At 36.3% G+C, this 24,578-nt stretch overlaps 3 protein-coding genes across 5 annotated transcripts; 2 read left to right on the top strand and 1 right to left on the bottom strand.

Moving 5' to 3' along the window:
- Nucleotides 1-508: 508 nt before the first annotated feature.
- Nucleotides 509-3,184, top strand: LOC121261326 (UPF0481 protein At3g47200-like). The gene is made up of 2 exons (XM_041163647.1): nucleotides 509-684; nucleotides 1,701-3,184. The coding sequence occupies exon 2, from the start codon at nucleotides 1,737-1,739 to the stop codon at nucleotides 3,042-3,044; it is 1,308 nt and encodes a 435-aa protein (XP_041019581.1). The 5' UTR covers nucleotides 509-684; nucleotides 1,701-1,736; the 3' UTR covers nucleotides 3,045-3,184.
- Nucleotides 3,185-12,089: 8,905 nt separating this feature from the next.
- LOC121261325 (UPF0481 protein At3g47200-like) lies at nucleotides 12,090-14,881 on the top strand. Of its 2 annotated transcripts, none has more exons than XM_041163646.1 (2): nucleotides 12,090-12,355; nucleotides 13,398-14,881. In XM_041163646.1, exon 2 carries the CDS (start codon nucleotides 13,434-13,436, stop codon nucleotides 14,739-14,741), a length of 1,308 nt encoding a protein of 435 aa, XP_041019580.1. In that variant the 5' UTR covers nucleotides 12,090-12,355; nucleotides 13,398-13,433; the 3' UTR covers nucleotides 14,742-14,881. The 2 variants fall into 2 exon arrangements, with proteins under 2 accessions (XP_041019580.1, XP_041019579.1); XM_041163645.1 differs by having other exon boundaries at nucleotides 12,090-12,420.
- Nucleotides 14,882-18,663: 3,782 nt separating this feature from the next.
- Nucleotides 18,664-20,166, bottom strand: LOC121261324 (TATA-binding protein-associated factor 2N-like). Of its 2 annotated transcripts, none has more exons than XM_041163643.1 (3): nucleotides 20,014-20,166; nucleotides 19,083-19,597; nucleotides 18,664-18,982 (listed from the first exon to the last, which is right to left on the bottom strand). In XM_041163643.1, exon 2 carries the CDS (start codon nucleotides 19,587-19,589, stop codon nucleotides 19,098-19,100), a length of 492 nt encoding a protein of 163 aa, XP_041019577.1. In that variant the 5' UTR covers nucleotides 19,590-19,597; nucleotides 20,014-20,166; the 3' UTR covers nucleotides 18,664-18,982; nucleotides 19,083-19,097. The 2 variants fall into 2 exon arrangements, with proteins under 2 accessions (XP_041019577.1, XP_041019578.1); XM_041163644.1 differs by having other exon boundaries at nucleotides 19,083-19,593; nucleotides 20,014-20,135.
- Nucleotides 20,167-24,578: the final 4,412 nt, after the last annotated feature.

The following is a 24,578-nucleotide window of genomic DNA, read 5'->3' as shown; positions in this document are numbered from 1 at the left end:
ATGGATAAAATTTTAAACATATTTATAAAAAATGAGCAATAATCTCTTATTGAACTGATTTTATGAAATGAGTTAGGTTCATAAATTTTTTCATGATATTAGAATCTACTACATAATGAATGGGGGTCTACACTACTTATTCCGTGATAAGAAATAAAAAAAATATTAGTCTGCAAACGAAGGAGGGTGTTGAGAAATAATTTTATATTGTTGTGGATAAGGTCTTATACATATTTATAAAAAATGAGTAATCATCTCTTATTGAATCGATTTTATAAAATGAGTTAGGTTATGAATTTTTTCACAATAAAATTTATTATTAAAAAATTAATTTCATCATGTGATCCTTTATTCACTTACTTTAAAAAAAATCACAATATTTACGCATTCTCATTACAAATATCAATTATCTGATTCTGTCCAATAAGGTTGAGAACCCGGTTGGGGCAGCTGGCCGTTGGGCGGCCTGCGTTGTATCATACTTTAATTTGGGAAAGTTTCGGGAAACGGGAAAACAGATAGAAAATAGGGCTGACTTGACTTTAGAGAAACTTGTGTTCTTCTAAGAACTGGCCAGGGAGAATGTACTCTGATGTTTTGGTCATTCGCGGGAGAAGGAGCTCTGCTCTGTTTTGGTGACACCGCAAGACTACATTTCATCCATTATAAAGCTAGCTAGCAAAGGTCTGTCTATTCAACTTTTTCCGGTCAACTACAAGAGGCAAATTAAGCAAACTTCTTTATTCCAGGTTCAATACTCTTTTGTTGTTGTTGATGATGGATTCATTCACTAATTCTAATCCTTCCGATATCTCTTAGTTGTTGTATATGTTTTAATGTTAAAACCTCGATTCGATCTCCTAAAAACTTGAGCATCACTGCTCCGATATTGTATGTTGCATGATTAATTATGCCCAGAAGCTTAAACTTTGTCGGAAGAGCTAGATGAACTTTAAACATTTCATTTGTGTTCTAAGATTTTAACATATTCCAAACCTTTGGTGTCAAAGCTCAAAGTTGCATTTGTTTACTGCAATGGTAATTTCTGGTTGTGGTATGACATGTAATTGTGAGTTTGACCCATGATTTGATCCTTTTTTAAGTTTATAAAAAGATGAAGTTTTTCTTGATATGGTAGGATTAAGTGGAAGTGCTGAGATTTCAATTCGTATGGTACCTGGCACATACACCCTCTTTTCTTTTCCTTCTTTTTTCCTTTTCCCCTTGATCCCCAAATAATAAAAAAATGATTACAATTCGTTTGAAGAATTTGGTTTCTTTTCCGTTTCTTAGCAACCAAAAGTAGTATCAAGAAGGCACCAATAAGTGAGAGAAAACAACAGGCCGGAGAAAAGAGATGATATGAGAGTTTGCATTTTTGCAATTCTCTCTCTTTTCACAAGGATTCGGATTCGTATGCATGCATGGATTGCATTACAAGTAAAATTTTTATAAAGATACTGCATGTCTGGAATTCCAACCAAAATTATAGGCACGACTGACTCGGTTTACGCAAGAACTTGGAAATTTGTGGAAGGTCATCGTTCTGAGCAATTAGCTAGCTTTGCCGTTTTACATTGCCAGGGCTTTGGCCTCGATTGCTAGATAAAGTTTGATCTCTATGTTTGTTCAATGCACATATCAAGAACATATTTTTTTTTTTTCTTGTAAGGTTATATCTTGAACATAACTATTTTCAGGGCTTTGCAAGAGAGAGTTGTCTTTCTTGAAACCAAATGGATAGAGGCAACTGTTCTTCATTCGACATAGAAAACCCCTGTTATAGCTTGGCAAAGTCAATGAAGACGGAGTTGGAAAGCTTGTCCCGTCTGTCCTCTGAATGTAGTATCTATAGAGTTCCTGAGCGACTACGTCGTGCCAAAGAAAAAGACTATACACCTCAGGTAGTCTCCATTGGCCCACTTCACCATGGCAGGGAAAGCTTAAAAGCCATGGAAGAACACAAAATGAGGTACCTGAAAGATTTTATAGAACGTTCCCAGGAATGCTTGGAGTTCTATATTAAAGTTGTCGAAGAAGAGGAAGTAAGACTGCGTAGTTGTTATGCAGAAACCATTCCGTTTAGATGTGATGAATTTGTTAAAATCATTGTAGTGGACGCTGCCTTCATAATTGAGGTCTTACTGAGGTCCTATTTCCCAGAACTGCAAGATAGAGATGACCGCATATTTTATAAACAAAGAATGATACAGGATGTATGGTCTGACATGCAATTGCTTGAAAATCAGCTTCCTTTCTTTATTCTTGCGGATCTGTTTAAACTAAGCAAAGTAACAATCCCGTACCAGCTTGGGAAGAGACCTTCCATCGTTGAGCTTTCATATAATTTCTTCAAAGAGCGAATGCTTTTGGCGGTGACAAAAGACAATTTGATGAAATTCAATTCTGATAAATTTGAACATTTTGTCGATCTTTTGAGAAAGCTATATCTACCTTCACAGGCAAGAAAAGAAAGGAAACTTCAAACACTAACGATGCCCTGCATGACAGAGCTACACCAGGCTGGAGTCAGGTTTGAGGTGGGATCAAGCAGAAATGTATTTGACATAGAGTTCGTAAAAGGGATTCTGAAGATCCCAAAGCTTATTATATGTGGCGAAACAGAACTCTCCATCCGAAATATGGTTGCCTTTGAGCAATGCCATTGTGATAAGAATTACATGAATGATTATGTTGTCATCATGGATCGCCTCGTGAACACTCATAAGGATGTGGATTTGCTGGTCGAGTATGGAATTGTTGAGAATAGGCTAGGTGACAGCAATGAAGGGGCAATTCTTATTAACAAACTTGCTGATGGGGTGGTTGTGGAATTTGAGGAATTCTACTTTGCTGGTCTTTCTGAAGATCTGAACACTTACTGCAGAAGACCCTGGCACAGGTGGAAGGCAAATTTGAAACAAAATTATTTCAACACGCCATGGGCCATAATTTCTGTTATTGCAGGTTTCATTCTCATTATACTCACTTTGATTCAATCGGTGTGTTCTGTTATCTCCGTTGTTTTTGATAAGCAGAATTGAAATGTGACTATGTCATCACTCCCTGGCTGTTGTTTCTATAATTGTTGCAGTTAAAACTTCTTGGTGAATTTGTATCTATGCTGGTTCCATGTACCAGTTTTCTTCCGCAACGATTTGATAAGATATTACTATTGTTTTTGGAAGATAAGAGCTTTTACTTCTCTTTTGATGCATCATATTGTTGAAGTACGGATTTCTTGTAATTTGCTGCTTTTCTTGCCCGCAAATGTAGATCTTCTGAATAGAATCGGATTTGTCCAAAAGAAAAGAGAGAGAGAGAGAGAGAGAGATGTGCCGGCTTCTCCGGAAAATTTAATTCGTGTCACCCCAAATGCTACTATCTCTTAATTGCTAAGCACAGGAATGCTTGATCGATCGAGTAAAGCAAGCAAAGAACCAATTTCTGCAGTTGATGACATATATATGGGGAAGATAAGTATGAGTTTTTGAAATATAATGGACGTTGGGCACAGACTGAGATGGGTTTCGTGATAGGTATGGGCACTCTTGACATATATCTAAGTACTTTAAGGGCGCGCTAATGTAGAAATTGAAATGCAAGGCAAATATTGATTCTTATCATGGGCCTTCTCGACCAAAGAAAAAGGAAAAGATGAAGTCTGGAACATGTTATGATCGATCTTTAGGGTTAAGTGTTTAATTGATCTCTCTGTATCTGCTATTTTTAGGACTTCTGATCAATCAATGGCTAGCTCCCTTAATAAGTTATAAATATATACAAAGAGTTGAAAATTTTCTTGAAATTGTAGGATTCAAGTAGAAACATGCATTGAGACACCTTGAATTTTGTGTAGTATCTGGCATTTGGTACCACACACACACACACACACACATATATATGTAGTATATCAATGCTCTTAGGAGGTAAAAGGAGAGAACGTGTACACACAAACAGCAGCCTCTTGATTAGGAGGTAGAAGCAGAGAATTAAACATATACATGAAAGAATAGGCCAGGGAAAGAACTTGAGAAAGTAAAAAATGAATGCCGAAACGGTGCATGTACATGAATAGTTGATGCTTTATAAAGATCGATATGTCTTTGGTTTGAAGCAGAAAGAATAGTTGGAAAAAAAACTCAAGAAAGTAAAAGAAAAAATGCCCACTTTATAAAGAAAGAAAAGGGAAAACTTTAAAAAGCTCAAGTCATTTTTTCGTGCCTTGAGTTGGATAAAAGCTCCCTTGTTTTTGCTACCATTGACCATCACAGTACTTTGATTAGTTTTCCGATCACTCTCGTACTTAGTCCATTGAATTGTCTATTTGTCTGGTTTTGATAGCTTTCTCAGGGCCCGACTGACATTTTAAAATCATGGTTAGAGAGATGTCGTTCATGTTGTTCTTTCATGGGCACGAGTCTGCCACGTCTTCATGTCTCTCTTAGATTGGGATACTGCACCAAGAAACACACGAAGCAACAATTATATATATATATATATATATATATGTTTTTCCATTCGTACTGAATCTCGAAATAATTTCCCAAAGCCTGCTAGCTGGCCTCACGCTCATGTTTATTATAAGTAATCGGAAACAGTTCTCTCTCTCTCTCTCTTTTTCACCTTTAATCCACCAATGATCGATTCAAATATTGTTTATAATATTTCATTAGGATTATTCACAATTACGGTTAATCTGAGAATCTCGATCCCCGGGATACCTGCATGTGCTACACAAGTGCGATATACTTGTGGGCCCTCTTCATATCAATTGCCTTGAAGGCTTCGATTTTCCTATGTTAAAGGGAAACAAAGTAATACCGAGCGGGCTTATCACAGGTCATGGCCTAGTAAAATATGTGATAATAAACAGAACATTTGCTCAGATCTAATAATTTATAAAAAATGATAATTGCAGTTATGATTGTGTAAGTGTTGTATAATTATTTAAAAAAATAAATAAATACAAAACACATATAAAAAAATTAATTTTTTAATAATATATCTCACTTTTTTTCGAAACGACTGTACAATATTTATATATTTCACGATTATATGCAGCATTACTTATAATTTATATACAGTAGAATATACATTCTTTTCTTCTAGTATACCATATGCATTCGAAAGAAAGAAGTGAACTTTGGAACCTTTTTTTTTTTTTTTTTTTTTTTTGTGTTCAAAGCATTAGGCACCTGCGGACTCCTGCAGACCGAAATTATTACTGCCAGACAAAGTTTTTGTTGCTTCAAGCGATCTCACATATAATTATCCATAGAAATGCTTCAGAAGGAAAACTCTAGCAATAACAACTCCTTGAAAATTTGCCCCAAGTAGCTTACAAATCAAAACTTAATAAAATGTGACCTCAACCAGACAGCTAACCTTAAAAGCTTTTTGTACATGTTCTACAACATCTTATGAACCAAATTATGTGTTCTAATACGTATGAGAGAGAGAGAGAGAGAGGCCAAAAAAGACAAGAAATGAACGAAGGGAAAGTAACCGTTATTCAAGACGCATGTTTTTAATCCATAAATAGGACATCAATTCTTCCTAGCCCGAGTCTTCCATATCATAATTATTAGATTGCTGTCTTCAGTGAAACTAGTAATTCTGAGAAAGCCAAGAAATGAGAATGTGTTACCTAGAGAAAACTAGAGTGGAATCTCCAACAGAAAGAGTATCATGACCCTGTAACCTTATGGGAACCTAGGGCTGTACAAAAAACCGAGAAACCAACGTAGACCGACTCAGACCGGCTGCCGGAGCTTAGAACCAGCCGAAACCGGTAGAGAACTAGTTGGCGTGCGACAGCAAATAGGAAAAACCGATATCGGCAGGTTTGGCGTTGGTTTGAATTTTGTTCAAACCGGTGAACCGGCCGACTAAAGAAACTATTTTTTTTATATATATTTTGTACTCAAAACAACGCCGTTCCACTTAAGTGGAACGACGTCGTTTTCAACCTGTAGTTGTGTTTTAAACACAACTTAAATGACGTTGTTTGGTATTAGTCGTTTAATTCATAACATATAAAAAAAAAATTAAGTAGAACGACGCCAGAGAAATGAAGCAACGGTTTTGGCTGATGTTTCTCCTCCCCGTCGACCGGTTTCGGCCGGTTTTCTCTCCCAAAAATTAACTTTCGGTTGGCATCGGTTTTGCCCAAAAACCGAACCGAAGGGGTCGGTTTTCACCCCTAGGGAACCTACTTACAGTTAGGTTTTCTAATTAATTCATCAGAAAAGTATGAAGCATTTTCATTTGCAGCTAAAGGAAGAAATGTTGTGGGCATATGTCAAGGCCACAGTGGGAAGAGGCTCGGGTTTGATCAAGAAGGGAGTCTTCAGTTTAGATTTTACTTTGTGTGGGGAATTTGTGGTGCTTTATAGGGACTTGTGGGGAGTTCAGTTCGTAACTTATAGGGTATGGAGGGGTACTTTGTTTCAGTGGGATGGGACCTGGCAGGTCTAGCTTAATCCCATTTGCTGTTTTTCTCCGTCCTTTTGTTTAGGCAATTCTCCCGTACATTTATCGTGCACTTGGATACAACCTTTGGTCTCCTTCTAACTTCACAATAAAACAGGTCTAACAGCACAGCATTCTTGATGAAAGAACGAAGAAGACATTGTCGTCTGCCCCCCCTTCTGTCTCTCTCTACGTTGCATGTGCACTTAGCAGCTCTTGAACCTATAATCTCACCCTCTACCTCATTTCCAAGGGGAAGGAAGTCATTTCAATTAGAACTCTTGCCAACAACCCTGAAATTATTTTATGGGATAATTCAGAAACACACGAAACAAAATTTGAAGCTGCATCGAGAAAATCCTAAAAGATTCATGATATTGCAATGCATTGATAAAATTTAGGCAGCTGATACGTGAACATCAAGAGATATTTTCCATTAAAATTGAACACCAAAGTGGATTAAATCAGTTGATACAGTAGCCTTGATCGGTTAGCAATAGATGAGAAAACAAAAATCTCGAACATGCAAGTTTACAGTATTGAGGCAAAAAAAATAAAAAATAAAAAATAAATTAATTACAGTGGGGGCTCGCTTTGTTCTTCTATAAACTCTTTCAAGGGTTTCAACTTGTACTGGTTCAGTCTTGTTCTGAGCAGCCAATCTTTGTTGCATCACACGAATAGGCACTTGAACCTTGGTCCTAGGTTCTGCAGCATCCACACTTGTTTCACAAGGATCAGTTTTCTGTGGGTTTGGTTTCAGGAACTGATACTGAGATTTATACTGCCAGTGCAGGTTCATCAGGTAAAGCAGCGCATCATTAGAAGATCCAAAGAGTGTAACACCAAGCCCAGCCCAAGCTAATCGCAGTTTGTACAAAACTTTTGGATTAATATGTATGAAAATTCCGCTTGAGTTTTAACAAAAATTTTTGGGATAAGCTATGGATTTTATTGGGCTTGATAATAAAATTAAAATCTTTTAAAGGGCAAGTAGGAATTGACCTAAAAAATTTATTAGATAAGTTTATAATATTTTTAGAGGCTTAGGCGAGGCCATAACACATGGAAAAAAAAAGACCAAACCACGTACGCCCAAAACCCAACCCATGAAGAACCAAGTTCAACCAAGTTCAGACTCCACGCCATGCACGTCTCCCTCCCACTAAATTCACGGCAGTGCATGTGCATATATATATATATATATATATATTCACGCATAAGCTGGTTGGTTATTTTCCTAAGCTAGGGTCACCGCACATAGTTTTACCAGTAACCAAACCGCAGACCACCAAGCCGTCATCCAACTCCACTTGCACATCCTCACCATCATGGAAGCCCAACCCCAAGTGCGTCCACCGCACGGAACCACCCTACCCAACCAGCGCCACCAAAGCCCGCCCACACTCAACCAGTCAGCCATTGCCCAAGGCCTAGCCTAGCGCACCTCCACAAGCTGCCAGCCCACACCCAGCATCCATCGCGTAGCACAAGATCCCTGAACAGAAACCTAACGTGTCGAGATCTTCCCTGCACGACAGAAGCCGCTGGACCCACAGCTTAAACCTCCGCCCTACACCACCTCGCAGCCACCGTGAGACTCTCCCTACACACCACTACCCACCTTCTGTAAAACCACCGAAAGCCCCTATTTCCCCTACACCAAAACAGAGCACCCCAAGCCATCCACAACCCTTCCACACAAACATCTCAGCCACCAGCCACGACATGGTGAAGCCCAACGACGTCATTAGCCCCTCCACGTCGCCTCCACTTGCACAGAAAGTGCCGCTGGACACTTCACGCCACTCCAGGTCCGCCGTTTGTTTTTCCTCTCGGTAAGCCCGCTACCTCTTGTCCGTTTCTCCCTCTCACGTCTCTCTCTCTCTCTCTCTCCGGTCGGTCAGTGCATGCAATCTAAGCCATCTACGTAAGTATTAATTTGAAGCAATGAAGCTGAGATGCGTACATGTAATACTTGAGAAATGTTTTTTAAGTATAATTACATATACTCCGCCGGATTCATCAGTCACTTGAGTTTAGGTTATTTGGATCCCAGGAAAGAATAGACTTTGGAAAATTGACGAAATGTCATAAAATTAAAGTTGGATACATGAACACTAGGTTTATGACTTGAATGTCAATATTATGGAGTTAATATGATTTTAAGAATTAATCACGAAATTATTTGGAGAAATTATATGAAAATCAAAGTATTTTGGAGAGTAACGATATTTTAAGGTTCTAATTATTTTTATTTTTTTATTTTTATACATGGGGAGGGGGATTCGATCATTAGTTCTCTGAGTGAAAAACTAAGGTGTTGCCAATTGATCTAAAAGATCTTGCAGGTTCCGATGATTTTTAGATATTAAGGAAATATAGATTTTTATATCTCAATTTTTAATTACGAAGTATGTATTCAATTGAAAATTAACGCAAATTACGTAACTATTTTATAGGTAATTGATATTCCCTTGGCACTGTTGTGAAGAAATTCAAAAAAGTTAAAAAGTTCAGGTAAGCGGGGTTCATATGCTAGACTTTGCATAAAACAATTGATCTAAGATTGATTTTATGAAAAATATGCATGTTTTGTTATGAAAGAAAAACTTGAAAACAAGCTCGGTTATTTTATCAGCATTCGCGTGAAATTCCATTTAAGAAGAGAAAAATATTTTATGTCATGACAAGGGTAAACATGAGCTATTTTTGACATTCTATTTCTAAACTATGTAAAAAAAATGAATATGCAAATTTGTGCATGATTATATAAAAATGCTCTGAATTTGTTTTGATTATGAAGATGATATGATTATGTTCAGTACTCTATTTTGATAAGATGTGGCATCTGAAAACTTTAGGCATGACATTCTGATTCTGTATATGGTTCTGGTTCTGTTTCTACTCTGCTTTAATCTGTTTCTACTTTGCTCTGTTTCTGATTCTGTATATGGTTCTATTTCTGATACACCAACTTTGGAAGTAAAATAGTTTTCTGTGTAATATTTCATGTGCGCACACTCAGATCTCTAAGAATGATAAAGGGAAGATTTCACATTTTATTTCTGTTCGATTGGTCGTTGGGATTTGCACAACCCTACCATGGGAGTTAAACATGGAATTCTATTTTGATGTAATGTTTCAGTTATGTTATGCCAAAATAATTTTGAATAAGAATATTTCTGAATTTTTGTTATGATATTTTTAATAAAATGTTTTGATTCTACATTCTGAAAATAAAAATGCTTTATTTTGCATTCTGAACTCTGTAAATAACATGTTCTCATGTTAATAACTCACTCTTTATCTTCACAATATTTTTCAGATAATTTTGATGGTTCAGCTAAAAATCAAGAGTATGAAGTGTTAATAAGGTTTGATGATCGTAGAGGAATAAATGTCAAATGATACAAGTATTTATTAGAAAGTCCTATTTAGTAGATTTATTATTTTATGTTATTTTGGTATTTTGAATCATGAATATTTTCGAGTCTTTGTAGAGATTTTAATTTATTTTATTGAGATATTTTTTTGGTGTCTATATGGAAGAACATGGATATTTATGTTGAACAAATAAGTTAATATTTTATGGAATCGTTGGAATATATATAATTGTATTATTAGAGATGATTTTAGATAACATGAGCTAATTCTCCTAAACTCTGGGACCGGGGCGTCACAGAGAGGGTCACAAATTAGTTCAAGAACAACAGCCCTATAAAGACAAAGCTCAGCAGCAAGACTTTTGATCTGAAAAAAGAGGAAATTGGGGACACAAAACAAGAAATTGGGCACACCTTACAAGCGCAGATTAAGAAGCATCTATCACGCTGAAAATGCACGTCAAAGGGGGTTCTGCTTCAGATTTTGATCTCCCTTCAGCTAAACACTTGCGCATGGCCTTCTAACTCGTAGATTGCTTTCAAGCAAAATACAAAAGAAAAAATATTGAAAAATAAACTAAGAAACTCAGAACATTAATGTATTTGGTTCATTCAGATATCCCATGCATCCTAGCAGAACCAGTTAGATGCGATTTTGCTTTCCTTTCTTTCCAAGTTTGGAAGCCGTCTCTACACGAGTATTTGACATGGATGAGCATTGCGATCAAATTTCAATTTCCAAGCACCCCACTAAATCATCAAATGGAATTGAAAAGATACATTTAGCAAAGCCCAGGTTAGGAATAGGCCACTTGCCAAATTAACTATTGGAATAGAGTATCATAATCGCCTAGTACCTTGTTCAAGCCTGGAAAGATCGTTATCACTTACCTAATCATTACCGTCGTCTAGGGATTGCTCCATCACTTTTCAAATCTTCTTCCAGTAGACTAACTACTGTGCCTACCTCAAATGCATCCTCATCTCTATCATCACCCTCTATATCATCATTACGCGGCGCACAAATTTCTATAAGAAGAAAGATATCGCATTATAATAGTACATCACACGCCATAACAGTCACAGATTTCCGAAAAGCAAACAGTCCAAAAGTTTTATCTCCTAGTAAGGATTGGGCAGCAGGAAATATCGAAGCCAAAAAAAAAAAAAAAGAACAGAAATAAAGCTTAGTTTTCTAGTGACTCAAACAAATTCAAGCTACCTTACCTACTTTTTCTTCGATGATTAAGATGCGGGAGTGGAAGAGCTGGGGGTTTCTGCGGCGAGAGAGAAAGAGTAAGAAACCGGGGGAGGTGGGGGAGATGTGGCAGAACCAGATGAGTTGGGAGGGATGGCCATGAGGAGGCGGTCGCAGAGAGAGTATGAAAACATCGAGAAGCGCTGCTGAACCGCCATGGTTGAAGTGAAGTTTAAACCGTTGAATCAAAAGGCAAAGAGGCTTGAGAGCTTCTGCCTTCCATCTTCTTCAGCCTTTAATATAAGCTCTTGGAGACGCACCGTTTAACTGATGGGCTCCGCGACGCAGATATTCTTTCTTCCGCTCCGTTTGGGAATAAATGGGCCTAATTGTAGGGACAGCCCAGCCCATAAAACTCACACTAACACAAGTTATATCACGGAATCTGTAATTCTGTATCATTTAAAGGCTTCAAAATGTGTGGCATAAGAGCTACAGTTCAAGTGTAGACAATTATAATTCTTCCAGATAAAATCATAATCATGTATTATGTAAATATCGTGAATTTTTTAAGAAAAATAATATATTGAAGAATAATCATATATTATTTGTGGATAGAATTTTAAACATATTTATAAAAAATGAGTAATAATCTCTTATTGAACTGATTTTATGAAATGAGTTAGGCTCATAAATTTTTTCATGATATTAGAGTCTATTACATAACGAATGAGAGTCCACACTACTTATTTTGTGATAAGGAACAAAAAAACTATTAACCTGTAAGCGAAGGAGGGTGTTGAGAAATAATTCTATATTGTTGTGGATAAGGTCTTATACATATTTATAAAAAATGAGTAATCATCTCTTATTAAACCGATTTTATAAAATGAGTTAGATTATGAATATTTTTACAATAAAATTTATTATTAAAAAATTAATTTCATCATGTGATCCTTTATTCACTTACTTCAAAATAAAAATCACAATATTTACGCACTCTGATTACTAATATCAATTATCTGATTCTGTCCAATAAGGTTGAGAACCCGGTTGGCGCAGCTGGCCGTTGGGCGGCCTGCGTTGTATCATACTTTAATTTGGGAAAGTTTCGGGAAACGGGAAAACAGATAGAAAAATAGGGCTGACTTGACTTTAGAGAAACTTGTGTTCTTCTAAGAACTGGCCAGGGAGAATGTACTCTGATGTTTTGGTCATTCGCGGGAGAAGGAGCTCTGCTCTGTTTTGGTGACACCGCAAGACTACATTTCATCCATTATAAAGCTAGCTAGCAAAGGTCTGTCTATTCAACTTTTTCCGGTCAACTACAAGAGGCAAATTAAGCAAACTTCTTTATTCCAGGTTCAATACTCTTTTGTTGTTGTTGATGATGGATTCATTCACTAATTCTAATCCTTCCGATATCTCTTAGTTGTTGTATATGTTTTAATGTTAAAACCTCGATTCGATCTCCTAAAAACTTGAGCATCACTGCTCCGATATTGTATGTTGCATGATTAATTATGCCCAGAAGCTTAAACTTTGTCGGAAGAGCTAGATGAACTTTAAACATTTCATTTGTGTTCTAAGATTTTAACATATTCCAAACCTTTGGTGTCAAAGCTCAAAGTTGCATATGTTTACTGCAATGGTGATTTCTGGTTGTGGTATGACATGTAATTGTGAGTTTGACCCATGATTTGATCCTTTTTTAAGTTTCTTCTTACTTGAGAGAGTTTTTGCTAGTGCTAAAAGTCGAAGTTTTTCTTGATATGGTAGGATTAAGTGGAAGTGCTGAGATTTCAATTCGTATGGTACCTGGCACATACACCCTCTTTTCTTTTCCTTCTTTTTTCCTTTTCCCCTTGATCCCCAAATAATAATAAAATGATTACAATTCGTTTGAAGAATTTGGTTCTTTTCCGTTTCTTAGCAACTAAAAGTAGTATCAAGAAGGCACCAATAAGTGAGAGAAAACAACAGGCCGGAGAAAAGAGATGATATGAGAGTTTGCATTTTTGCAATTCTCTCTCTTTTCACAAGGATTCGAATTCGTATGCATGCATGGATTGCATTACAAGTAAAATTTTATAAAGATACTGCATGTCTGGCATTCCAACCAAAATTATAGGCACGACTGACTCGGTTTACGCAAGAACTTGGAAATTTGTGGAAGGTCATCGTTCTGAGCAATTAGCTAGCTTTGCCATTTTACATTGCCAGGGCTTTGGCCTCGATTGCCAGATAAAGTTTGAACTCTATGTTTGTTCAATGCACATATTAAGAACATATATTTTTTTTTTCTTGTAAGGTTATATCTTGAACATAACTATTTTCAGGGCTTTGCAAGAGAGAGTTGTCTTTCTTGAAACCAAATGGATAGAGGCAACTGTTCTTCATTCGACATAGAAAACCCCTGTTATAGCTTGGCAAAGTCAATGAAGACGGAGTTGGAATGCTTGTCCCGTCTGTCCTCTGAATGTAGTATCTATAGAGTTCCTGAGCGACTACGTCGTGCCAAAGAAAAAGACTATACACCTCAGGTAGTCTCCATTGGCCCGCTTCACCATGGCAGGGAAAGCTTAAAAGCCATGGAAGAACACAAAATGAGGTACCTGAAAGATTTTATAGAACGTTCCCAGGAATGCTTGGAGTTCTATATTAAAGTTGTCAAAGAAGAGGAAGTAAGACTGCGTAGTTGTTATGCAGAAACCATTCCGTTTAGATGTGATGAATTTGTTAAAATCGTTGTAGTGGACACTGCCTTCATAATTGAGGTCTTACTGAGGTCCTATTTCCCAGAACTGCAAGATAGAGATGACCGCATATTTTATAAACAAAGAATGATACAGGATGTATGGTCTGACATGCAATTGCTTGAAAATCAGCTTCCTTTCTTTATTCTTGCGGATCTGTTTAAACTAAGCAAAGTAACAATCCCGTACCAGCTTGGGAAGAGACCTTCCATCGTTGAGCTTTCATATAATTTCTTCAAAGAGCGAATGCTTTTGGCGGTGACAAAAGACAATTTGATGAAATTCAATTCTGATAAATTTGAACATTTTGTCGATCTTTTGAGAAAGTTATATCTACCTTCACAGGCAAGAAAAGAAAGGAAACTTCAAACACTAACGATGCCCTGCATGACAGAGCTACACCAGGCTGGAGTCAGGTTTGAGGTGGGATCAAGCAGAAATGTATTTGACATAGAGTTCGTAAAAGGGATTCTGAAGATCCCAAAGCTTATTATATGTGGCGAAACCGAACTCTCCATCCGAAATATGGTTGCCTTTGAGCAATGCCATTGTGATAAGAATTACATGAATGATTATGTTGTCATCATGGATCGCCTCGTGAACACTCATAAGGATGTGGATTTGCTGGTCGAGTATGGAATTGTTGAGAATAGGCTAGGTGACAGCAATGAAGGGGCAATTCTTATTAACAAACTTGCTGATGGGGTGGTTGTAGAATTTGAGGAATTCTACTTTGCTGGTCTTTCTGAAGATCTGAACACTTACTGCAGAAGACCCTGGCACAGGTGGAAGGCAAATTTGAAACAAAATTATTTCAACACACCATGGGCCATAATTTCTGTTATTGCAGGTTTCATTCTCATTATACTCACTTTAATTCAATCGGTGTGTTCTGTTATCTCCGTTGTTTTTGATAAGCAGAATTGAAATGTGACTATGTCATCACTCCCTGGCTGTTGTTTCTATAATTGTTGCTGTTAAAACTTCTTGGTGAATTTGTATCTATGCTGGTTCAATGTACCAGTTTTCTTCTGCAACGATTTGATAAGATATTACTATTGTTTTTGGAAGATAAGAGCTTTTACTTCTCTTTTGATGCATCATACTGTTGAAGTACGGATTTCATGTAATTTGCTGCTTTTCTTGCCCGCAAAGGTAGATCTTCTGAATAGAATTGGATTCGTCCAAAAGAAAAGAGAGAGAGAGAGAGAGAGATGTGCCGGCTTCTCCGGAAAATTTAATTCTTGTCACCCCAAATGCTACTATCTCTTAATTGCTAAGCACAGGGATGCTTGATCGATCGAGTAAAGCAAGCAAAGAACCAATTTCTGCAGTTGATGACATATATATGGGGAAGATAAGTATGAGTTTTTGAAATATAATGGACGTTGGGCACAGACTGAGATGGGTTTCTTGATAGGTATGGGCACTCTTGACATATATCTAAGTACTTTAAGGGCGCGCTAATGTAGAAATTGAAATGCAAGGCAAATATTGATTCTTATCATGGGCCTTCTCGACCAAAGAAAAAGGAAAAGATGAAGTCTGGAACATGTTATGATCGATCTTTAGGGTTAAGTGTTTAATTGATCTCTCTGTATCTGCTATTTTTAGGACTTCTGATCAATCAATGGCTAGCTCCCTTAATAAGTTATAAATATATACAAAGAGTTGAAAATTTTCTTGAAATTGTAGGATTCAAGTAGAAACATGCATTGGTACCACACACACACACACACACACACACACACATATATATATATATGTAGTAGATCAATGCTCTTAGGAGGTAAAAGGAGGGAACGTGTACACACAAACAGCAGCCTCTTGATTAGGAGGTAGAAGCAGAGAATTAAACAGATACATGAAAGAATAGGCCAGGGAAAGAACTTGAGAAAGTAAAAAATGAATGCCGAAACGGTGCATGTACATGAATAGTTGATGCTTTATAAAGATCGATATGTCTTTGGTTTGAAGCAGAAAGAATAGTTGGAAAAAAAACTCAAGAAAGTAAAAGAAAAAATGCCCACTTTATAAAGAAAGAAAAGGGAAAACTTTAAAAAGCTCAAGTCATTTTTTCGTGCCTTGAGTTGGATAAAAGCTCCCTTGTTTTTGCTACCATTGACCATCACAGTACTTTGATTAGTTTTCCGATCACTCTCGTACTTAGTCCATTGAATTGTCTATTTGTCTGGTTTTGATAGCTTTCTCAGGGCCCGACTGACATTTTAAAATCATGGTTAGAGAGATGTCGTTCATGTTGTTCTTTCATGGGCACGAGTCTGCCACGTCTTCATGTCTCTCTTAGATTGGGATACTGCACCAAGAAACACACGAAGCAACAATTATATATATATATATATATATATATATATATATATGTTTTTCCATTCGTACTGAATCTCGAAATAATTTCCCAAAGCCTGCTAGCTGGCCTCACGCTCATGTTTATTATAAGTAATCGGAAACAGTTCTCTCTCTCTCTCTTTTTCACCTTTAATCCACCAATGATCGATTCAAATATTGTTTATAATATTTCATTAGGATTATTCACTACAATGAATATTTTTTATTAAAATAAGTATATTTTCGTCGTAAATAGTTACTCTCGTCGTAAATAATCTGTCACAAATACTTATTTTTTTTATAGTGATTATTGGTCATTCTCAAAATATAAATGTGTATGTTGTAGCGAGCCTCGTCTTATCACATCATGATATCATATTATTAAAATTATTTACACAATCAGTGCTACATTTTTATCTATATATTGTGATAGAGTGAAAGTATCTTATATCTATTAATTACTCTTCAAGTACCGGTCATGTATAATATATAAAAAAAAAAAAAAAAATTATGTGTACAATTTATATAAGATGAACCAAAAACAATATATAAAACTATAATTAATGCAAGGAAGGAACGTCAGAAAAATCTGTAGAAGGAATTAATTAGTCGGAAGGCAGGTGATATCATGATTGAATGGGAGGTACGTACTTACCTTCGCAAACACCAACAAAGCAAATGAAGTAACATAAAGTTAAGCTTAAAGTGAAATATGAAAGAATCTTGCTAAAAGCTAAGTAATGGAGTGTAGTAGCAGACACTAATGAATGTGTGGTTACTTTTTGACCAATGAAATAATTTGTACTAGTTATGCATATATACCCACCCTTTGAGGTCAATGAGGGAACGCATGAAAGGTTTTGGCTTAAAAGGCTTTGGAATCCAATGTGCATAATAATATATATATATTTATACTTTAAATTAATTACATGTTCAACATCATAAATATCTTCTTGATCGGAAGTTCATTAAATCAGTTAAAAGTCTAATAGTTATGTCCGTTTAGATATAGAAATTATTTCATCTCATTTAATCATTAATATAATTTTTTTAAATTTTTACATAAAATATAATATACAGTTTAACTTTTTCAAACTTCATAATAATAATAATAATATTAAAAAATAATATTATAATAATATTTTATTTAACTTTCAACTTTTATATATCTAAAATTATTTCATCTTATCTTATTATCCAAACATATCCTTAAACATTACATTAATTAATGAATTAGGTGATAACTGATAACACAAATGAATGATGTTTTGCTAAGAATTAATTCGTTGGCGTGACACGAGTACTATGTATATATATACTTGCTCATCGATATCCTTTCTTTAAAAAAAATTAAAAAAATGATTGCAGATCATAATGATTGCATATCGCAGGAAAGAGAGAGAGAGAGAGAGAGAGATGAGTTTGATTTAGCTTTATATAATACCCATTTTTGTGTTAACTCAGTACGTCCATGATTGCTCAAGTACACGAATAAATCATTACATGCATATCGCCTAATTTCCATGATATATAATTAACCTAAGAATCTTGCATTGATTGACCTAATTATTAATTTCTAATTGTCTTGCTAGAGCACAGTACAACACGAACATTAATTATATCTCGAAATTAACTTCGTTAATTGTGAGTCGTCTGATCTTTGTTTTGCTTTCGCGCGTGTCATAATCATATATCTCGTTTTGGCCGTTAATTAATTTTCAAGATCTCCAATAATATTTTTGTTCTCAACAAAGCAAGAATTAATAGTAGATAGATAGATATATATATATATATATATCAAAGCTAAAATAGTTCAATTATGCCATGCATGCATCCATCATTGTCTACATGCTCATGTACTCGATCGTAATTAATTAAGCAGAATGATCAATTAGTTTGATAATCATATTCGTACAAAATAAGAGTTTTTTTCTCTTACAAGAGGCGGAACGTGATCACATTTAAAAATCAGTGCAAAGGCAATCTATCATTTGATTTATTCCCATGCATGGAGGATGGCTTTAAGTACTTTGAGAACTTGAGAACCCATGCACGTACGTACTCCCAAATTTTTAGACGAAGGGATCGAATATTGAAAGGAAAATTATTAATGAAGATGCGCGCGCGCGCACACTTATATATATATGTATGGAGTTTCATGAATCGCTTTGTAAGTGTCGACATGACACGCAATATAATGTACGTATATTAATTATTCGATCGATTCTCATCTTTAGAGATGTGAGGTATCGTGAAGTCGTGAAGGTAGTAATATTGCAAGGCACGTACAACACATTCGAACATGATATATATATTAGTTATAGAATCCAATTTGTTAATTGTCAAGGAACATTAATTGGCTTAACCAAAAGACCCGAGTGTGGTCCATGATCAACAGCTCTTTAATCACTTTGAAGTCAAATATTCCCAGCCCCAGTAAAAGCCAGAGAGAGAGAGAGAGAGAGAGAGAGATCTTGAAATATATTCTCAACATAATTAGCTAGCTAGATAGAGGCCGCCAGAATGATCAGCACCTCGCACCAATAATATTGAGGCAAGAAAGAAACCCTCACAAACACAAGGACACCATGATGATAATATTATATATTAGATCGATACATGACCAGATGATCAACAACCATACCTTTAGATGCTAAAATATATAAGGAAGCTCACAGAATGCTGAATGATTTAGACTTTCATTAACCAACAAGAAAAAAGAACAAAAAATAGATCATGTGGTGGCCAAAATGAGAGTAACTTCGGATATCATGAACATGATGAACTTTCTTCATTATTCTCTCCACCTTGGACAGCAGTACCTGCAAATTAAATTCGTGAATATAATTAATAGCTAGGGATCATATACTACAATGGAGGAAACTGTAAGTTCATATATTTGAAGTGGCCAAAGATCCTTACCCACAAATGGAAACTCTAGGATGAATATGGAGACCTGCCGCTTGAGTCCCTCGGTGCATTGCACCGGAAACATTCCATCCTGCTAGCGAAATTGTGCTCGTTGCAGCCCGACCTACTGCAAATCCAGTCACCAGATTTCCAGCCAGAGCGAGTACTCGTACTGGAGCTGCCAGAACTGCCACTGCCAAATCCAAAACCTCTCATTCTAGGCCTGTCACCTTCATATCCCCCACCGCCGGAAGATTCATCCTTGGAGGCACCGCACTTGAAGCAGCTTGAGCGGTTAGCAAAGTTGTGAGCCCCGCAGGTTCCGAAGGTGCAGTACCAGTCGCCAGGGCGGACATCCGGGCCTGTATTGAACCCAAATGTTGGGCTGCCTCTTCCCCCAAAGCTTCCGTAGTCACCTCTCTCGGCTGGTCTTGGCTCCCCGCACCGCTGGCATGAATCCCTTCTTTGAAAGTTGAGATGGTTGCATGATCTGCAATTCCAATCTCCTGGTCTGCTCATTTTCCTTTCTATTATAAATTCCAGAGAGAGAGAGAGAGAGAACTTCATTAGTCCATTACATAACAAAGAAAGACGCCGACCAGCTATATATATATGATTGAGCTATCTAGCCAGACTAACAATTACACTGCACTATTGAAGTTAATTAATTATATATTATTCGTTAAAGGTCATTTGAAAGTATCATGATCAACTGATATTACATCTAGGCGTTACAAGCTGGAATCAAGGCCGAGCAAAAAGGAATTAATAGAAGTAATTATAAACTTAATGGAATTTGTACGTAATAAGCATCGAGCTTGAAACAAACCCGGCCGGCCATGATCAACCTTTGAGAGCAGAAATGATCAGCAGCCTGCTCGGATATAATATGCATATGAAAATAAAAACATCTATGCGTATGTGTGTATGTTAAAGGACTTACCTAGAGAAAACAAAGTGAGTATGTGAAGGTTAAGTTGCTTGAAGTTGAAGACGGAATGTATGAGGAATTTATGATTGTTGAATGGCCATGGACTGGAATGAGTTTATATACTTCCTTAAGATCCTCGGGAACCGGGCAGATTGAGGTAGCCAGTGGAGGGTTAGCTAGGTTGTTCTTTTTCATATTCGCTTCACTTTGCTTCCTTGAACCATGGAATCACAAAAACCAAAACTCAGGAAAAGAGATCAAAGTAAATCCTATTCCAAAGGAAAAAAAGAAAAAGAAAATAACAGTATATATCTAATGCAACCGGCCAAAATCATTTAATCATAGATCTGCTAGCTTACTTCATAAAATTTACTTTATAATAAGCCATGTGGATCTCTTTGTGATTAAAACATTTATCAAGTATATACCCTCTTCAAATAATATATATGTTTATTCAATCCCATGCAATATTCTTACGAATTAATTATACTAGCCAACAATATCCTCTAAAGAAAACACATAAAATTATAAGAGATTACACTTTTCTCATCCCGACCCGTTGAAATGGTGAGAAGACTGGAATCGTCCATGCTTCAAGAAAAAGTGCATAGACATGATGCATGTTCATTTAGGTTATTCTGTTCAACTTTGTCAAGCTAATTAAGCTCCGGCCTTGTCCCCACGTACATGATAAAGCAAATTAGCAATTTAACATTAGTGTAACCTCTAAACACAGCAAAAAAAGCTAGCCCCTCTCCAACATCTTTTAGACATAGAATTAATTCATGAACGACCCTTTAAAATACTTTTTGACTATTGCATTTAACCAGGACTCTCATTCGACAAGTTGGAAAAAAAAAAGGCATGCATGGTCGGCCAGCTCCAATATCCCAAACACCATATATGGCCTAACTGCTTGATTTCTTGTTGATTCAGGATTAGATAATTACAAGTAAGAACAAAATCCACTATCTCTTACGGCCAGACAGACAACATGAATATGAGAGCCCGCAAAAGAAACAGTCACTATGTATGAAAAATGGTGGTTGCTTTTCAATTTTGAATATTCCTTTTATTGTACTTGGAACCCAAAAAATATATGAATATATATAAGTCAAAAGCGTTTAACTTCTAAGACAACATATTTTCGAATTTTGATCGAGTGATTAATAAAGCGTGCATTAAAGTAAGGGCTGTAGTAGTACTCATGCATGCTGCATGTGTGTCCTCCTATCATGTGTGGTTTCATGAGTGGCCTCATCATTAATCAATTCAATTGATTGATCTTGTAATGTTTCGCAAACCTCTAGCTAATTAATTTGGCCTTGAACCTTAATTCAGATCTCTGTGTACAAATCATCAGCTTGATCTTTAGCTATAAAATGATAAGAAGATTTATCTGCATGGAAGTACTTGAGGAAACGAACCAGAAATTCAAGCAATATTTGATTATGTGCGGCAGTGTTTTTTAAAATGATGAGTTTTTCCCTTTTCACTTTATATACATTAAGCGAAGACTGCGATATATATTAATGAAAGAGAAGATCAATTCTCTTTTTATGACCGAATTTTCACGTGAAGGGATATATAAATAATCGAAGGACGATATTATAGCTAAGGGTTCAACATGATCAAAATATATGTAGGAAAGTATATGCATGAGGTAGAGTTTCGATAAAGACAGTCGAAGTTGATCATCATCATGATGGAAGAGAAGTCTTCGAGGTTCAAATTTTGACCATCTTTTCTTTTTCTTTTTCTTCTTCATTGCTGGTATGGCTTTTTCGCTGTCATTTTCTTTTTCCCCTTTTCTCTCGAGCTAGAGAATGAAGAGAGAGAAAGACAGTACTACTGGCTGGCTGGCTGAGAGACAGATAAATAAATACAAGTTTGAAAACCTAAGATAGCGCTATTTATATATAAGATATCATTCACCCACCATTATTCTTGGGGAATGGTAAAGATCAAGGCTGTAGCAAACTGTGAAAAAAGCAAAAAAGAAAGAAAGCTGCATGGGGGTGCCTGCAGACCGATTCGATTCTCGCTTTGGGAAATGCTTCCATGCATGACCATGACCCAACGTACCCTATACACCTAACGTATTCCATTCCACTTTCAACTTTCTCTTTAATCTCCCCCCACCCCCCCCCCCCCCTCCCCACCCCCCCCCCCCCCCCCCCCCCCCCCCCCCCCCCCCCCCCCCCCCCCCCCCCCCCCCCCCCCCCCCCCCCCCCCACACACACACACACACATGACGTATATAAGATTAAAGATATATACGTACAACTGATCTAGCCAAGTACCCACATAGTGAATACTTAATTTAAAGTATACTAATTTATACATATATATATATATATATTTACATATGCGTGCATGTACATTTGTCCACAAATTCTCCTTTGGGAATTACATGCGTACGTGACCTATATATACATGTATATATTAACAAACTGTGACTAAAACCACCGGAGTAATGCACATTTTGATCACTTTTCAATATTGTGATAAGCAATGTTATATTTCTTTACCATAGATTTCGTTATTCTCATCACATACATACATATATATATATAGGGGTGCTACCCGCACCATAATGTGGTGGGTAACCCCCAATCCCCAACTCCACCCCACATGGGTGGGTTCACCCCTGCCCCCCGCCCCCGCATCCCGGGAGCGGGGGTGGACTCTCAATCCGCCCCACCCCCGTCCACTTCAATAATGGACTACAATCTATTAGGCTCAAAAATTTATAAATATGACTATAATTATATATAGTTTGTAAATTTGCTAGTATATATTTTGTGTAAGTTATAGTATAATACAAGAGTCTCACATTGCTTAAGTGTGAGATCATTTGCATTATCAAAACAATCTATAAAAGGATCACTCTACTATACTACAGCTTACACAAAGTATTAAATAAAAGTTCTACTTAATACATGATATTAATATATTTATATATAGTAAAAATAATAAATATTTATATAAAAAAATTTAGGTGTGGGGTGGGGGATGGAGCGTCAGGGCCCGCCGGGGCCATACCACCCCCCGCCCCATGCCAGTGTCTTGCCCTACAGGGCGGCGCTAACGGGGGCAAGACAGCAGGGTGCCGGGCTCCGCTGCCCTATATATATATATATATAATATGCATATTTTAAATGATGTTTTATAAATTAGCTGCTTAAATGAAAGTCACTTAAAAGTAGGACACATCCGTCAGTATATTTTCTGCTTAAGTAAATTAAGATAGCTATAGACATTGGAATTATCTTAACTGTAATTGGAATTAATTATTAGCCAGCCTATAACGTTGTTTATAAGTATTGCCAGCAAATTAATGAAATTGCTGAATATTCTCGCATGAGTGATCGTGTCGGGTTAAGAGACGTACGAGAAAGGAAAAAAATATATCGAATTTCGTATTGATCTGCTAATATATTTATATATATAAGTTTTGGTAACTCGCTCTTGGGTCGACTCGCATGCACGTGAGGTGTAGATCATCAGCTGTGTGTAGTATAAGCACAATGATAAAAGCTATCTCCTTTCTTTCACTTTTTAGACCCGGCCTCCAATATCTTTTTCATTGTGCTCTGGGAGTCCCCAAATGTCCACCCCTTTGATGCTGCACATATTTCTAGCCAACTCCTAGAAATTATCTATGCATACTAGTACTACAGGTAATTAATATTGCATATATGGAATCTTTGATTATTCCTATTAATTATTCAATTCCTCGCGTGGTTTCGCGATAACATCAAGAGTACGTGTGTATAAGCTATTCTACTCATCATCTCTACATTATATACCATACATTTTTTAAAATTTTAAAATCTAATCGCCAAAAACAACACATTTGGTAAGGAAAAAAAAATTATATATGATGTGTAGTGTAAAGATGATGTATATAATTTATATATATAATGTATATATATATATACATGTGCGCGCACGTGCTTGGGTACATACCGATGATCTATATTTATTATCAATGAAGATAAACACTATATATTTAGGTTTACACATATTTAAGTCTGGTTCCTCTTCCATATATGTGAAATGTATGATGATTATGATCTCCAAGAATTCCTCTAACTTGGCCCCGGCCCCGGCTACTTGCATAATTGTATGGGATTTAGAACTTTGAACTCGGAAGATGATCGATCTCGTGGTTAGGCGTTTGATATTTTACATATTCTAGAATATGAGAGTAGATCTACTCTCATTCTACTTTATTAATTTCCACTATGATGAGAAAACATTACTCATCAATCTCTATTATCATTTTTTTACAAAAATAAAAAATAATCCAAGAATGATAAAGGTCCAATATATTATATAGTAAAATGAGAATGTGGTATATACTATCACTAATAACATTTTTAATCATCTTCACACACAAAAAAAAAAAAAAAAAGATTATTTTGAATCTTAAGGTCTGAAATATTACTCTTGTAAAGCATTAGCATTGGTATATGTATATGCATATGCAAAATCACCTCTTTTACATAACTACTTTGCCATTCAAGCAAAATTTTCACATTGGCTTATGCATATTTGAGACAAAATAATAA

The sequence above is a fragment of the Juglans microcarpa x Juglans regia genome, chromosome 4D (genome assembly GCF_004785595.1).
Source record: "Juglans microcarpa x Juglans regia isolate MS1-56 chromosome 4D, Jm3101_v1.0, whole genome shotgun sequence".
Classification (NCBI taxonomy): Eukaryota; Viridiplantae; Streptophyta; class Magnoliopsida; order Fagales; family Juglandaceae; genus Juglans; species Juglans microcarpa x Juglans regia.
This window is presented reverse-complemented; position numbering and strand designations above follow the sequence as displayed.

What these genes read in the sequence shown, in the direction of transcription:
- LOC121261326 (XM_041163647.1), top strand. Translation starts at nt 1,737, where the DNA reads ATGGATAGAGGCAACTGTTCTTCATTCGACATAGAAAACCCCTGTTAT.
- LOC121261325 (XM_041163646.1), top strand. Translation starts at nt 13,434, where the DNA reads ATGGATAGAGGCAACTGTTCTTCATTCGACATAGAAAACCCCTGTTAT.
- LOC121261324 (XM_041163643.1), bottom strand. Translation starts at nt 19,589, where the DNA reads ATGAGCAGACCAGGAGATTGGAATTGCAGATCATGCAACCATCTCAAC.